Source organism: Saccopteryx bilineata, chromosome 4 (genome assembly GCF_036850765.1).
Source record: "Saccopteryx bilineata isolate mSacBil1 chromosome 4, mSacBil1_pri_phased_curated, whole genome shotgun sequence".
In the NCBI taxonomy this organism is placed as follows: domain Eukaryota; kingdom Metazoa; phylum Chordata; class Mammalia; order Chiroptera; family Emballonuridae; genus Saccopteryx; species Saccopteryx bilineata.
Genome location: NC_089493.1, coordinates 9,764,041 through 9,777,670, shown reverse-complemented (window position 1 = coordinate 9,777,670; position 13,630 = coordinate 9,764,041). Strand labels below are relative to the sequence as shown.

Below are 13,630 nucleotides of genomic sequence, written 5' to 3'. Positions count from 1 at the left end.
CAAGTGGAAGATGTACGAGGCTGAACATAAACTTAATGAAAATTCAAGAGCTGAGAAGAATCTAGGCATTGCTGCTTCAGAAAAAAATCAGTGAGAGAAACTAAGATGCAGATTCAACCCAGTGCTAACATTCACAAATGGCTGCAAAGTCCCACAGCAATGGTTCTCAAGTGTTAATGCACCAGGATAACTGGAGGACTTGTCAAATAGCAACCAGCGAGAACCCACACCAGAGCTTCAGATTCAGGGGTGCTGGTCCTGCTGGGCTTGGGGTCCACACTTTGAGAACCACTGCCCTAAGGGACCTGTCCTCAAAGCTGGATCCCTCTCAGGGATGGTCTGCTCAGATCCAGTTTATATGCAAGGAAAAGGGAGAATTTGTTTAGCCACAGGGTTTGAGCAGGAGCTAACTCATCCAACCAAGAAATTAAAAAACTGACTCACGGCCCTGGCCGGTTGGCTCAGCGGTAGAGCGTCGGCCTGGCGTGTGGGGGACCCGGGTTCGACTCCCGGCCAGAGCACATAGGAGAAGTGCCCATTTGCTTCTCCACCCCCCCCCTTCCTCTCTGTCTCTCTCTTCCCCTCCCGCAGCGAGGCTCCATTGGAGCAAAGAGGGCCCGGGCGCTGGGGATGGCTCCTTGACCTCTGCCCCAGGCGCTAGAGTGGCTCTGGTTGCGGCAGAGCGACCCCCCCCAGGGGCAGAGCATCGCCCCCTGGTGGGCAGAGCATCGCCCCTGGTGGGCGTGCCGGGTGGATCCTGGTCGGGCGCATGCGGGAGTCTGTCTGACTGTCTCTCCCCGTTTCCAGCTTCAGAAAAATACAAAAAAAAAACCCCAAAAAACTGACTCACTCCTTTTACTTAAGTAGCCATGACATGAATCTAAGTCATATCTTAAATCATGGAGGTCTAGACTTAATAGAAATGTCTGTCAGGTGGTAATGAACTTCACCTAATATATGTTCAATAGAAAATGTCCAGAGACAAGAAGGTAAGGCTTTTAATTAAAATGTATAGAAGATAGCCTCATGAGAAACATATTTTCATTTCAATACTAAAAGGCAATAGGTCTTTTTTATACTTCCTATACTTACTTTGTATATGCTTACCTGTTTAGATATTAAAGTAGAATCTCTTTCTTTTGAATGTATAGATATGTTACAGTCATTGATAAAATTAAGTGCTTCTTCTAATTCCATCAGCAGTCTTTCATAAAGCCCACTTCTGTCCGTAAATGGTCCACAGTCTACCACAATCTCATATGGCTGAGAAGTATACCTTTAACATCAGAAACAAAAGTTGTCGATACTGCGATAAATCCACTACTGCATGATCATCCCCTATGTAGAAAAGGCTCCTCTGCTCAGTTTGCTTGCACACCCAGTTAGGATGATAACTGCAGGCTCCCAAGCCTGCCTGAAGTGGCCCTCACTTGTCGCCATACTGTGTGTGTGCCTGTTAGGGCTCAAGGAATGCCTACAGAAAGCTGACAGTCAACAAATTTTGTGAATTCCTTATTATCCTGGTTTTTTGTTTTTTTCAGTTTAGACTCATTTTTTGCTCCCTTAGTAACAATGTTGGTCAAAATACTCAAGAAACTCAGTAATGAGCCTGACTGGTGGTGGCACAGTGGATAAGGCATTGACCTAAAATGCTGAGGTCCCCAGTGTAAAACCCCAAGGTTGCTGACCCTGGACATGGGCTTGTCAGCATGGGGTCACTGGCCTGAGCAGGGGAATTGTCCACAAGATCCCAAAGCTTGCCAGCTTGAGCCCAAATGTCATGTGCAGAATAGCCCAAGGTCACTGGCTTGAGCAAGGGATCATTGGTACAGACTGGTCAAAGCACGTACGAGAAGCAATCAATGTACAACTAAGGTGAATGCAACTACGAGTTGGTGCTTCTTGCTCTCTTTTCTCCCTTGGAAGTAAACAATGCAGAACTAAAGTGAAAGCAATGATGAGTTGATGCTTCTCATCCTCTCTCCCTTCCTATCTTTCTCTCTCAAAAAAAAAAAAAAGAAGGGGAAAGGGAGGGGGAGGGAGAGGGAGAGGAGGAAGGAAAGGGAAAGGGAAAGGGAAGGAAGAGAAGAAAGAAAAGAAAACAGAAAAGAAAGAAAAGGGAAAGAAAGTTGGAAGGGAGGGAGGAAGGGAGGGAAGGAGGGAGGGAGGGAGGGAGGGAGGGAGGGAGGGAGGGAGGGAGGGAGGGAGGGGTCAGAAAGAGTGAGAAAGAAAGAGAAACTCAGTAATTTTAATTATGATTACTTCTCAGAAGCAGAAATCAGGGGTGGGGGGTAGATCACACGGGAATAGTGTTCTCATTAAACTGATCCATTTCCGTACTATTTGAAACTTTTAGCATTTGTAAATATCAGTTTTGTTTTTAATGTGTTTTTAATGTCTTCTAACACAGGGAAAGCTCCCTCTAAAACTCCCCCCAACTTTCAATCTATTATAATATCATTCCTCAGATCTCGCATGCCTTTCATAAAACATGACAACCAGAAGAGCAGGTAATATTCTAAAAGCACATACCGGAATTAAGGAAAAAAAAATACAGTAAAGACATATTTAAATACTACAGTTTTCATTATTCTCAACCAGAATCTATTCTTAACCAAAAAACCGCATTTAGAGAACTAGTATCAACAGATCACTTAACAGTTTTACTTAAATGTTCTAATATCTCTACTTTTCTTGAAGACTTCAGTAGTCCAGGAGGACCAATCTAATTCAGTTTGAAAATCTGCAACAATATAGCCTTTACTGCTATATCATAAACCCTTTTGGTTCAGGGAAGTCAAAAACATGTCCTAAAGGTTATGAGATCTGTATTTCATATGGCATTTTTGGATACCTAAGTTCTAAAACCTGAAAGTTACCTTTTCTTTTCATTCTACAAAGAGAATTTTTATAAAAATCTACCAAATGACAGGCACACTACAAGGTGTTTTCCAGGTGTCAGTGTAATTAACCATTATAGAACCCCCTGAAACCACTGTCAACAGGGTTTGACAGGTTCAAGAACAGTAACTCACTCACTTGGAGTCACACAGCTCGCAAAGAGTAGTGCTAGCATTCAAAACCCATGTTTCACTTAAATCCATAATCTGAGAAATGAATCGTCTCTATTTATTAACTGTTCCAAGAGCCACCACCTGGTGATCTTTAGCTTTATGAAAGACTATATCTGATATGGATATAAAGGTATTTCAATATGAATTGAATTAGTTACATTTATATTAACACCTAATTTATACAGGCTCCCTTCCACAAATGTAAATCAAAAAGCCTGTTTATGTGTGTGTGTTACGTTTTGATGAAACTCAAAAAGCAATCTCCTCAAAAAGACAAACCTAGAAATCATAAACATCTTCCTCAGAAATTCATACCCATTTTCAAAACTACAGGGTGTTTCCAATTATTTTACAGCATAATGCAAAATACTGAATTCTCTGAATAATGTTCTTTCAAATCATCACCTGGAACATTTAGGTCAGAAAAACAAAGCACACACATTGACAGAAAAGGACATAAATTTACTGTCCACATTCCCAGTCCTTGTCAATATCAGCAAGCACGAAAGGCCGACATTTATGCAATATTTTCTCTTAAGGCAGAAATACCTCAATGTGCCAGTCTCCATGAAAATAAGGTTAAACCCTGCATTCGCAAGTCACTGTCCTGATAAAGAACTGCTAGTCCTGCTCATTCCTTTTACCAGCCACTGTTTTCTACTGAACAGGTCCGACCTGCAAGGCTCTGATGTGAAAGGCACAGAAGACGTAGAATTCGCTCTGGCTCACCTGACCACACCAGCCCATCGTATGTGCATACCTGTCTAAGACCACCAGGTCAGTTGCAGTTTCAGCATTACTCTTAAGAATTTTCTCCAGTTTCTGAATCTTTTCTTCTAATTCCTCTGGATCACATTTCCCATTTAAAATGGAAGCAGTTAGTCCCAAAATACGAGGGCATGATGGACAACTTTCACAGAGCTACCATAATAAAAGGTAGTGACAGTAAGAAATTCATTTTGCAAGGCCGTACCAAAAGAGACACCACCATATTAAAACATGTAAAAAATACTGAAAAATACTAAAAATATTACTTATAGAACTATCATAGCGTTTTTAAAAGCTGTTTATCAAAAAGGCAGGTTTAAATATGCTATAACAGATTATATAACTCATTTATGTTTAAAAATTTATTACAGGTTTAGATTTACCATACGTATTATAGTTTATTATTATAGAGTATAGAGTATATGTTAATTTACTATTTTCATTCACACACTGGAACCAAGTTCTCAAGATTGGTAACTAATAAAATGTCTGAGCTATAAAAACACTGTTCATGCTTGGTAATTTGACTTGAATTATTAAGACTTATAAAATATAAAAACTTACCTTCATAATTTCTCGGTAGGGGTGGTCTAGGATTGCAAGATGACACTCATCAAACACCAAAAGATTAATGTCTGACAGTGATAAGTAACCATTTTTCAAAACAATCAAGGCGACATAGCAAGTCATAATGAGAACCTAAAATAAAATGGACACCAGTATACAAACAAATGTGCCATCCACCTGCCCAGGTACACTTACATGAAAGCAGATTATGGAGCCATTGTATTGATGAGAACTTAAAAACCCATTAGTCAAAATTAAAACAAAAATTCTAAATCTATGGAAGGCTCATACATTAGAACCAAGAAAGAGAACTAGGAAAACATGAAACTACAAGAAAAAAATACGATAATGGAGAGCATGTTTATATGATAAATCTATTAAATCTACTTCAGGCTTTCAGGTTCCTGCAGTCGTATTTTGAATGATGAGACCTGTCAATTTAATCAAATCATAGAACACACTGCTTTTTTTTCTTTTTCTCTCTGTTGAATTGACAAGGTTGTCTGAAAGATGACATAAGCTAAGTGTTCTCTTTTATAGCTTAGCATTCTGTGGACATTTAAGTGCTTTTTTAATGCAAACTTAATCCCATACATGAGACATACTAGTTGACTGTATGTAGACTGTAAAAGGTTAGGAAGAAAATAGCTCTTAACCACTTCATATCCACCACCAACACACAAAAGGCGTTCAACACATGCTGACTACATAGAAACATTAAGTTACAGGAAGTTTCATCAAAAGATCACAACCAAGAACTATCTCCAGTTTCAAGACACTTAACTCAAGAGTCAAGAGTATTATTTTCTGAAAGCAGGTCATCTGCAAGTTGGAAATACGTAGCTGAACTTGGTGCTTTTCAAGCAAGTCAATCACACTATAAAGCTGTTTCTTTTCTATGAAGTAAAAGCAACATAAATTAGCAGTCTCCTTGGCTTTGGGGTGAGACTGACAGTGAGAGAGTGCATAGGGCTAGTTTCTGGGCTGACACAGCACAGGAAAGGAGAGTTTTAAAGTTCAACACTGACAACCAAGGCTACAGGTCATCTTATTAACGAAGTCAAGGACTTGTAGGGATTTAGAGAGTGAAATTTCTCTACAAGTCTTACCTGGTGCTTAGTAAACTCTTGGGTCCATTTCTCTTTTGTCCAAGATGCATTTACTTCTAGGTTTGAGTATTCCCCAACCTTGAGATCTGAATGAGTTCTGACAGCTGACACTTGCTGAGCAACCTGGTTTGCTAATTAAAAATAGAAACTCCATGTAAATGTGAAAGTTTGCTCTAGTTGGTTCTCTGGACTATTAATGATTAAACAGTTAAGGAAATCCTCGTTATTATGTAGTATACCTAACCACTTATACTTAAGATATTTCTAAAATGCACCTATTAGACTCACCGCCCTGCCTGTCACTCACTTCAGAGAACCTTGTACATAACAGATTCCTTCTTTATAGCTGATTTTCCCGAACCTAAAAATTTCACTTTTACGCTGCATGCTAATACTTCAGATCTACCCCTCCTGATTTCTTCAATAAAATCAGATCGTTTCACCAGGAAATAATGTAGACTAATACATACTTAGAGCACAAAACAAATCACACACTGAGGAATGACATGGTTGACATGGTTGTATTAGGAACTAGATTTGCTCAGATTCACATCTTGTCCTTTTTATTTTAATGTATAATCCCAAACACATAAAAACCAGTATTTTAAACTTACTGAGGATCTAACTATTAAAAAGCATATATCTTGCTACAACTAGTATAGCAAAATCATAAATCAAAAAGTTATCTAACTCATAATCAAGCACCTTTTGACGTATTTTGTGAAGCTAAAGTATCAAAAACAAAGTAACTGTCACAATTTAGATTATGTTCCAACAGTAATTCATTCAAAAGAAATGCAGAATCAGAATTAAATGCAATTACATTGAAAAGAAAAGCTAGTTTAACGCCTATGAAATAACATGGCTAACATTTAAGACAAACACTATAAAGTTAAGAAAGAAGACAAACTTTCTTTTTCTGCTATCAGTTTCCACAAGCACACTATTCATCAAACTCTTCACATTTTTTTAAGAATTGAACCTAATGCCCACAGAGAAAATCTGCTTTACCATAAAATCTCATCTAATTTCCTCCACACCATTTGATAAAATAACTTTTTATTACCAGAGTTGACCAAGAACACCGTCCGTTTTCCATGTCTGCTGAAGTCTCCCCTGATCTGATAGGACAGCTCTTTAGTGAGTAGTACTGCAATGAACGTCTTCCCTGAGCCAGTGTTCAAACAGACTATGGTATTACGGTCCAGAGCTGCTTCAAGCAGTTCAACCTGGAAACACAGTGGGGAAAACGATTATACACTTCTTATCTAAGTACGAAAGTTAGAACATTGGTTTTGTTTTAATTTGGGAAATTCCACTGTTTTCTAAAATCTTCCTCCAATAAATTGGCCAAAAAGCATGTTTTCTAATCTGTATATACGAGTAATAATCAGAGGCATTAAAATGCCTGTTACATATAACTGTGTTGTATAAACATGTTGAAACGCATTTACAATTCCTCTAAGAAAGATTTCTGCACGGACAGAATACCTCTTTAGAATTATATAAATGACTAAATTTACAGTAACCGTGGTTCTGCCAGCTCTGAGTTGTTCACACCAATCTCAATTCCTACCCAGTTCATGAGGACAGACACATCCAAACGGATATCAAGGACCAGTGAGGTTTCCAGAGGGGGTAAAAAATAAGAAACTTGACAAATAAAACTATCAAACCAATTACCCAGCAGATGTTAGGAAAGAAAAGGACTATTAAGAACAAAGGTATTTGGAATAAGAAAATTAATCAGAAAAGGAAAGCTTGAAAAGGTAAATGAGTTTTATAAGTTGTGTCAACTATATGCTAATTTATTCCATTTTAGTGAAAATGCTCCAGTATTAGTGTTCTCATTAGTACCTGATATTTTCTTGGCGTATAAATGTTATCATGAATTGCTTCTTGTTGCCATGGCAGTCCAAAGAAAGGACCCATTGGTGAGGAAGCAGGGGTCATGAGCTGCAGGCCTGCCATGCTGAGGGGCTGCAAAGCAGGCTTTCATTCATCCAGTGTCTCTCTCATTGCATTTTGTTCTAGCACAGCTTTACTACAAAGGGAAAAAGAGTACCATTACACAACCATGCAGGGTTAAAAACAAAAGAAAGCACAGCAACAAGAGAAACATCAGACTATCACTCCAATGGGCCTTTCAAACTCTTCCTCTAACTGTTTTCAGCTTTTTCTTGATTGCTATTTTTTAAAGGAGGATCGGTTTTAAAAGTCAAGTATTCTATTCTCTCCAACCCAGCAGCAACCCTATCCCTAGAAACTTGTCTAAAAGAACTAGGCAACTGTACAAACATGTAAGTACATGAACATTTACTGATGCATTATTACTAAGAACAAGAAATAACTTTAAATGTATTAATAAATAATTAGCTAAGTAAATTATGGTATGGCTATAACGAAACATTTGAATCCGTGATGAAAATATACACTGATATTTACTGACACAGAACCATGTCCACAGTATGTATACTATGCTGCCTTTCTACATATCTGTATATAATACATGTAAGTAAATACATAAATATATTTCAAACATTATTTGTAAAGTTTATGATGCTATTATTGAAAATAGAGTGAGAAAATGTACAGAAGGCACATAGCACTGTACCTGTACAGGGGAAAGATTCAAATGCCTGCCAACATGCAGTTATTTCATCAAAAGACCAAAACACAGGACTTTTCTCAATTAACAACCTAGCATAGATGATCGACTATTTAAATATGTATCTTTAAAATTATCCATACCCCAAAGTAAAACAAGTCACACCATTCTGTGAAATGATAGCTTTTTTATAGTATCTAAGCACTCTTATGTATCTCATGTCTTCTTTCCCAAAGATAGCTTTGATTTATAAAATGACAAAATAAAAATTGAGTCCTTCTAAAATCCCTAACCTGCACATAGAGGGTTGGGGTTTCAGATCTCTATGTCCAAGTCCATCTTCAGCTTTCCTGACTGTCAGCGGACTTTACTTGCCCCATAGAAGGGAATTTCCTCCCTGTACTGCTTTGGAGTATCCACTGTTATTACTCTATGAAACTGAAAAGAAAGAATACAGCTCTTTGTTCCTCGACAACAAAAACTTTGAATCTCCTGACATGCTGAATTTACAACCATGGTACAACACAGTGACGTCAGCTGATGCAGCTAGTCCAACAAGAAGTCCCAAGTGCAGTCCTCTTTCCTGCACAGACACATACAAATGCCGATTGCAGAGATGAATTCAGCTAAGCAGAATTCACCATCCAACTAACACAAGTATGACCTCGAGTACATGGAACAGGGCATATGGCTGCTTGAGCCAAGGGCACCAGCAAGGCAGGTGCCATCTGTGGGCCAGACAGTGCAATCATTCTCATTACCCTTCTCGGAGGAAGACGGCAAGCCAAGTGTCCCAGAGTACAAACTGGAAAACTATCAAGTCATTATTTTATCTGGGTCAAAGAAGCAATCTGCCCATTCTCCAGTGAATCACAGCCCCAGTAGCCATTCCTTGCCCCCACTCGAGGCGTTCACTTTTCTCCATTCTGCAGGCCCACAGGATGCACACCCTCAGATCCATCATTCAAGCTTTTTACTCAACACAACTGCCAAGAACTCAGAGTGAAAACTATTTTACCTAATTTCCTGAGATTCAGCAGGTCACTGTCAAGGACAAGGCTAAGATCCAGCAGCAGCCCCCACCCGGCTCCATCCTTGGAACCCCTCTCTACTTCTGCCTCCTACTCCAGGTTGCTTCTTGTCTGGGGTTATGTATCCTTAAGCCTGACCCCTCACTTTTCACCCAACCCAAAGCACAGATAGGCAGAAAGTATCAGGAAATCAGTGTAAATCTTGGGGGGGGAAGGGGGGAAGCAGGCAACAGTGTAAATGCCCAAATAGCGCTACCTCCATCCCATACAGCTAGGACCCAGCAACCTCTCCTCCCAACCACGGTCACCAATTCTTCTCATAAAGATGACAGCAGTAATGACAATAATTAGTAACTCCAGCAAAAAGCTGTCTAAAAACAAATAGGACTATTCTTTTTTAAAAAAAGGAAGGTCTGTATTCTTTGAAAATGTATTAAAACACAAAGAAAAACTATGAAAATCTTCCATATTGAAGAAAATTATCAAGAGACATGACAAGTAAATGCAGAAACTAGTCTCAGACTGGGTCCAGTACAGCAGAGCAATGCCATGAAGTTCATTACTGAGTTCACTGCTAAAACGCAGAGACCAGCACTGTGAAACTCACAGGAGTTTCCCTGCTGTATGGCCGTGCAGTATGGCCATGCACTATGTAAAAGAATATCCTTACTCTTAGGAAACATACACTGAAGTGTTAAGTGGTAAAGGGCCATGATATATGCAACTTATTCTCAAATGGCTCAGAAAAGGGAACTAAGTATAGACATAGAATATGTGTGTACAACTGATAAGCAAATGAGCCAAAATGGATAATATCTTGCAACTTTTCCATAAAATTGAAATAGTTTCCAAATAAAGAGTTGTAGAAAGTAAATAAATATGACCAAATGGCCTAGGATTTCCGTGAGTATAGGAACTGTGTCTCACACACATCTGTATCACCCGGGACGGGGCAAACAAACAATGCAGGTTTGCAGAATGAAAGCAATGTCCACGTGAGTAGCATAAAAACCTTCAAACAGCCTCTCTCTGCCTTTCCTAATGTATACCAATTACATACATTCCGAGACAGGATATACACCTTGTTCTTTCACTGGCACACATGTTCCCTAAGAACAAGATATACAGCCTCATTCTCCATGGCTCTTAAATTTCCTGGTCCTCACACCATATATACAGTTAAATAAGTATCTGATGAAGCAAATCAGAGATTCGTGAATGTCCACACAATAATGTATAGAACAGAATCATAGCTCAAAAAATTCTTATATTTGGTTTGAGAATCCACACCCACCCAGTCCTCCCAGCCTTGAGTGCAGAACAAGAGGACTTGCACGGAAATGGAGGACAGTGATTTAACCCTCCCAGTTATAGTTTCCATAAGGTTAATTTTCATTCTATTAGTACACAGTGGCTGGCCTCAGTTATATATTTCCTGTTTAGGGAAACCAAGTCCAAGACTTAAAAATTCAATAGGTAATCCAATAATGTGAAAACAGAAAACCTGTAATTTTGCCAATTTTTACTTTCTTTAGCATCTTGAAATAAACTTTTCCCCTTAACTTAGCCACAATGAAAAACTGAGTGCCCACTGGTAAGAGCCTACAGAACAGAGATGAACTAGTTAACTGCTTTGAGCCCATACTCACTTTATGAGACTGTTTTCCAATCACAGATTTTAAATTTCTGGTCAAACAATTTACACTCATGAAATTGGTAAGGCTGTTTCATTCTGAATATTACTAATTCAGAAACAACTTAATACAACCTGCAAATAAACTCTTCCACTTTCCACATAGGATAAATTGCTGATTTACCGTTTTAATGTTTGAGACCTCTGTGTTGCTGTTGTCTGAACTGCATTTTGACATTGTGATAGCAGTTTATTGGAAAATCACAGCATGCCCATGCTTCTGCTCTAAAAATAAACGCAAAAATAGCCAACTGTAAGATTCCTATACTTAAAATGAATATAAACACATCTATAGGAGTGCCTTATTGATATGAAGAATTGAATAAAGGCCATTGTTTTTATATTAAATTTTAAACAAAAGACATATGGATTATTTTAGGATATTAAGTTTTCTAAAGCAAAGAACAAGAGAAGGAACAATAGCAGGTCTAATTCCAAGAGGTGTGTGTGGGGGGGGTGTTCAAGAAAAGATTCTAAAATGAATACAAGGAAATGAAATAAAGTAAATAAATTCTGAACACAACAACCTGGAAAATGAAAAAAATAAAAGGATAAGTATGTTGTATTTCCTAAATTCACATACACAAAAGAAATGACAAAGGTCACCAGAAGAGAGAATTTGGCCGGAAAATCCAAATCACCTATGACAGGTCTTCAATACGTGTATAAAAGGTATCAGCAATTTTAATTTCTCAAAATGAAATTAAAAACACAAACTCAAAGAACAGTTAAATCCACACTAGATACTCTTACAGAATTCATTTGTGATAGAAGAATTCAAGAACACAGTTCATCAGTGTTAATATTGTAGAGAAATTTAAATTTAGGGGTTTTCTCCTAAGAGAGAAATGGAAAACTAAGGAAGCACGAAGTATTGAGAAACACGTTGACTCTGTTAGGTCTGACACCAGACTCCTTTACCTTACTGCAGCACCTCTACCAGCACAGGCGCAGGACAAACTGGCCGTGGGCCTTTCGCTTATCCAAGTGCCATCCAGTTGTTTAGGGAGTGACTTGTGGTTGAAAAACACTGGTTTAATGGGCATTCCTTTAAACTTTCTCATTCCACACACAAATTTATCTTGCGGGTAGATTAACAAAGCAGAATGGGGAAACCTTAACACTATTTAAGTATGTACATATTTACCTCAAAATGCTGATTCTAAGTTCTTTCAGTTTCCAAGTCTGTATTAAGTCATACCCTAGGTAACCTAAAAGCAATCAGAGAGAATATTTTAGAACATACAACTCGTTTTTAAAAACCAACTTTAAGAAATTTCCTATTTAACAAAACTTTCATATTTAACTTATCAGAATAAGATCCCTGATAAAATAATTTAGTTATCTACTGGGAGTAAAGAAAACAGTCCATGTCTGAAGAGATACCCTTTAAAATTTGTATTTACTGTGTTCTAATACAATTGGAAATTTTAAGAAGTTGTTAGTATAATCCAATATAAGGGAGAATTCTTGGCAGTAAATTACATCCCCCCCAGTAAAATCTGACTTTAAAAACACTTAAACATTATGCTAAGTCAGTATCATGCTTTTACAGGAGCATTTTAGTATCTATCCCCCTATCTCCTAGCTTGCAATTTGTGCTTCCTTAAACTACCTCATAATCTCATTTGTAATTCCATTCCATTCTGCCACCTAGTAAAATGTAAATTGAATACACCAACATCACTCTCTTCCTCTTGTCTAATTAATAGTTACCTCTTTTCTAGAAGTGTCATGACCACAATAAGCTGATAATATCATACTATGAAATTCACTACAGCTCCACTATTACATCTGAGTTAGCCAAACTATGTATTTACCTAGACGTTTCTATATTGGAAAGTTAACATTACAAATACAATGAGAACTTATTTTATGTTCCTAATACACAGCCAATAGGTCACACTTTATTATTTTAATTGTGACCACAACTTAAATTACAAACATACAATCTCCTGTTTGTTAGGCCACTTTCTAACTCAGAAAAAAAGATGCCACTACCAGATACTCTATCAAGTTTTAGTGTAAATTGACAAACTCAACCCACATTAGCATCTAACTCAGGGGTCGGGAACCTATGGGTCACAAGCCAGGTGTGGCTCTTTTGATGGCTGCATCTGGCTTGCAGACAAATCTTTAATAAAAAAAAAAACGTTAAAAATATAAAACATTCTCATGTATTACAATCCATTCATTTCCTACTGCTCATGTTCATGGTTGCGGATGGCTGGAGCCAATCACAGCTGTCCTCCAGGACAACACCAAATTTTTATTGGATAATGCCTAACGTACACAGGTTGTTGTGAGGTCAGGAAGTAAACTTTCCTCCTTTTAATCAAGTAGTCAACTAGTTAATTGCAGAAACTCTTTTGACGAAGAAGATGACTAAAAGAAAAAAAGAGGAGTATTGTACTTTTCAGCAGGAATAGACAGAGGAATTCACCTTTGTGGAGAGAGCAGGTTCTGCAGTGTGTCTAATATGCAATGATAAAATTGCATTGATGAAACAGTCAAATATAAAGTGGCACTTCGACATACGCCATACTACATTTGCATCAAAATATCCAGCGGGGGACAGCAGGAAGAAAGCATGTCAAGAGCTACTGTGCAGAGTGAAAGCTAGTCAGCAGCAACTCTGTGTTTGGACCCAACAAGGTGACTGGAATTTGGCTAGTTTTGCTGGTGCTTTAGCAATTGTGAGAAACGGAAAGCCATTCACAGATGGGGAGTTATGCCAAAACATTCATGCTTGATGTTGCCAATGAAGTTTTTGACAACTT

At 38.1% G+C, this 13,630-nt stretch overlaps 1 protein-coding gene across 10 annotated transcripts in view; it reads right to left on the bottom strand.

Annotated features, from left to right (window-relative positions):
• Positions 1 to 13,630, bottom strand: part of DICER1 (dicer 1, ribonuclease III) — a 69,589-nt gene that overhangs the window by 37,471 nt on the left and 18,488 nt on the right. For 3 of the 10 annotated variants that reach the window (XM_066276408.1, XM_066276407.1, XM_066276411.1), the window contains 7 exons: positions 11,998 to 12,061; positions 10,975 to 11,075; positions 6,585 to 6,747; positions 5,519 to 5,649; positions 4,407 to 4,541; positions 3,835 to 3,995; positions 1,108 to 1,276 (listed from right to left, as the gene is read on the bottom strand). In XM_066276408.1, the coding sequence (XP_066132505.1) occupies positions 1,108 to 1,276; positions 3,835 to 3,995; positions 4,407 to 4,541; positions 5,519 to 5,649; positions 6,585 to 6,747; positions 10,975 to 11,028 (813 nt within the window). In that variant the 5' untranslated portion in view covers positions 11,029 to 11,075; positions 11,998 to 12,061. Of the gene's footprint in view, positions 1 to 1,107; positions 1,277 to 3,834; positions 3,996 to 4,406; positions 4,542 to 5,518; positions 5,650 to 6,584; positions 6,748 to 7,375; positions 7,563 to 10,974; positions 11,076 to 11,997; positions 12,062 to 13,630 lie in introns of all 10 variants that reach the window. The other 7 variants (XM_066276410.1, XM_066276409.1, XM_066276412.1 and 4 more) reach the window with 4 other exon arrangements.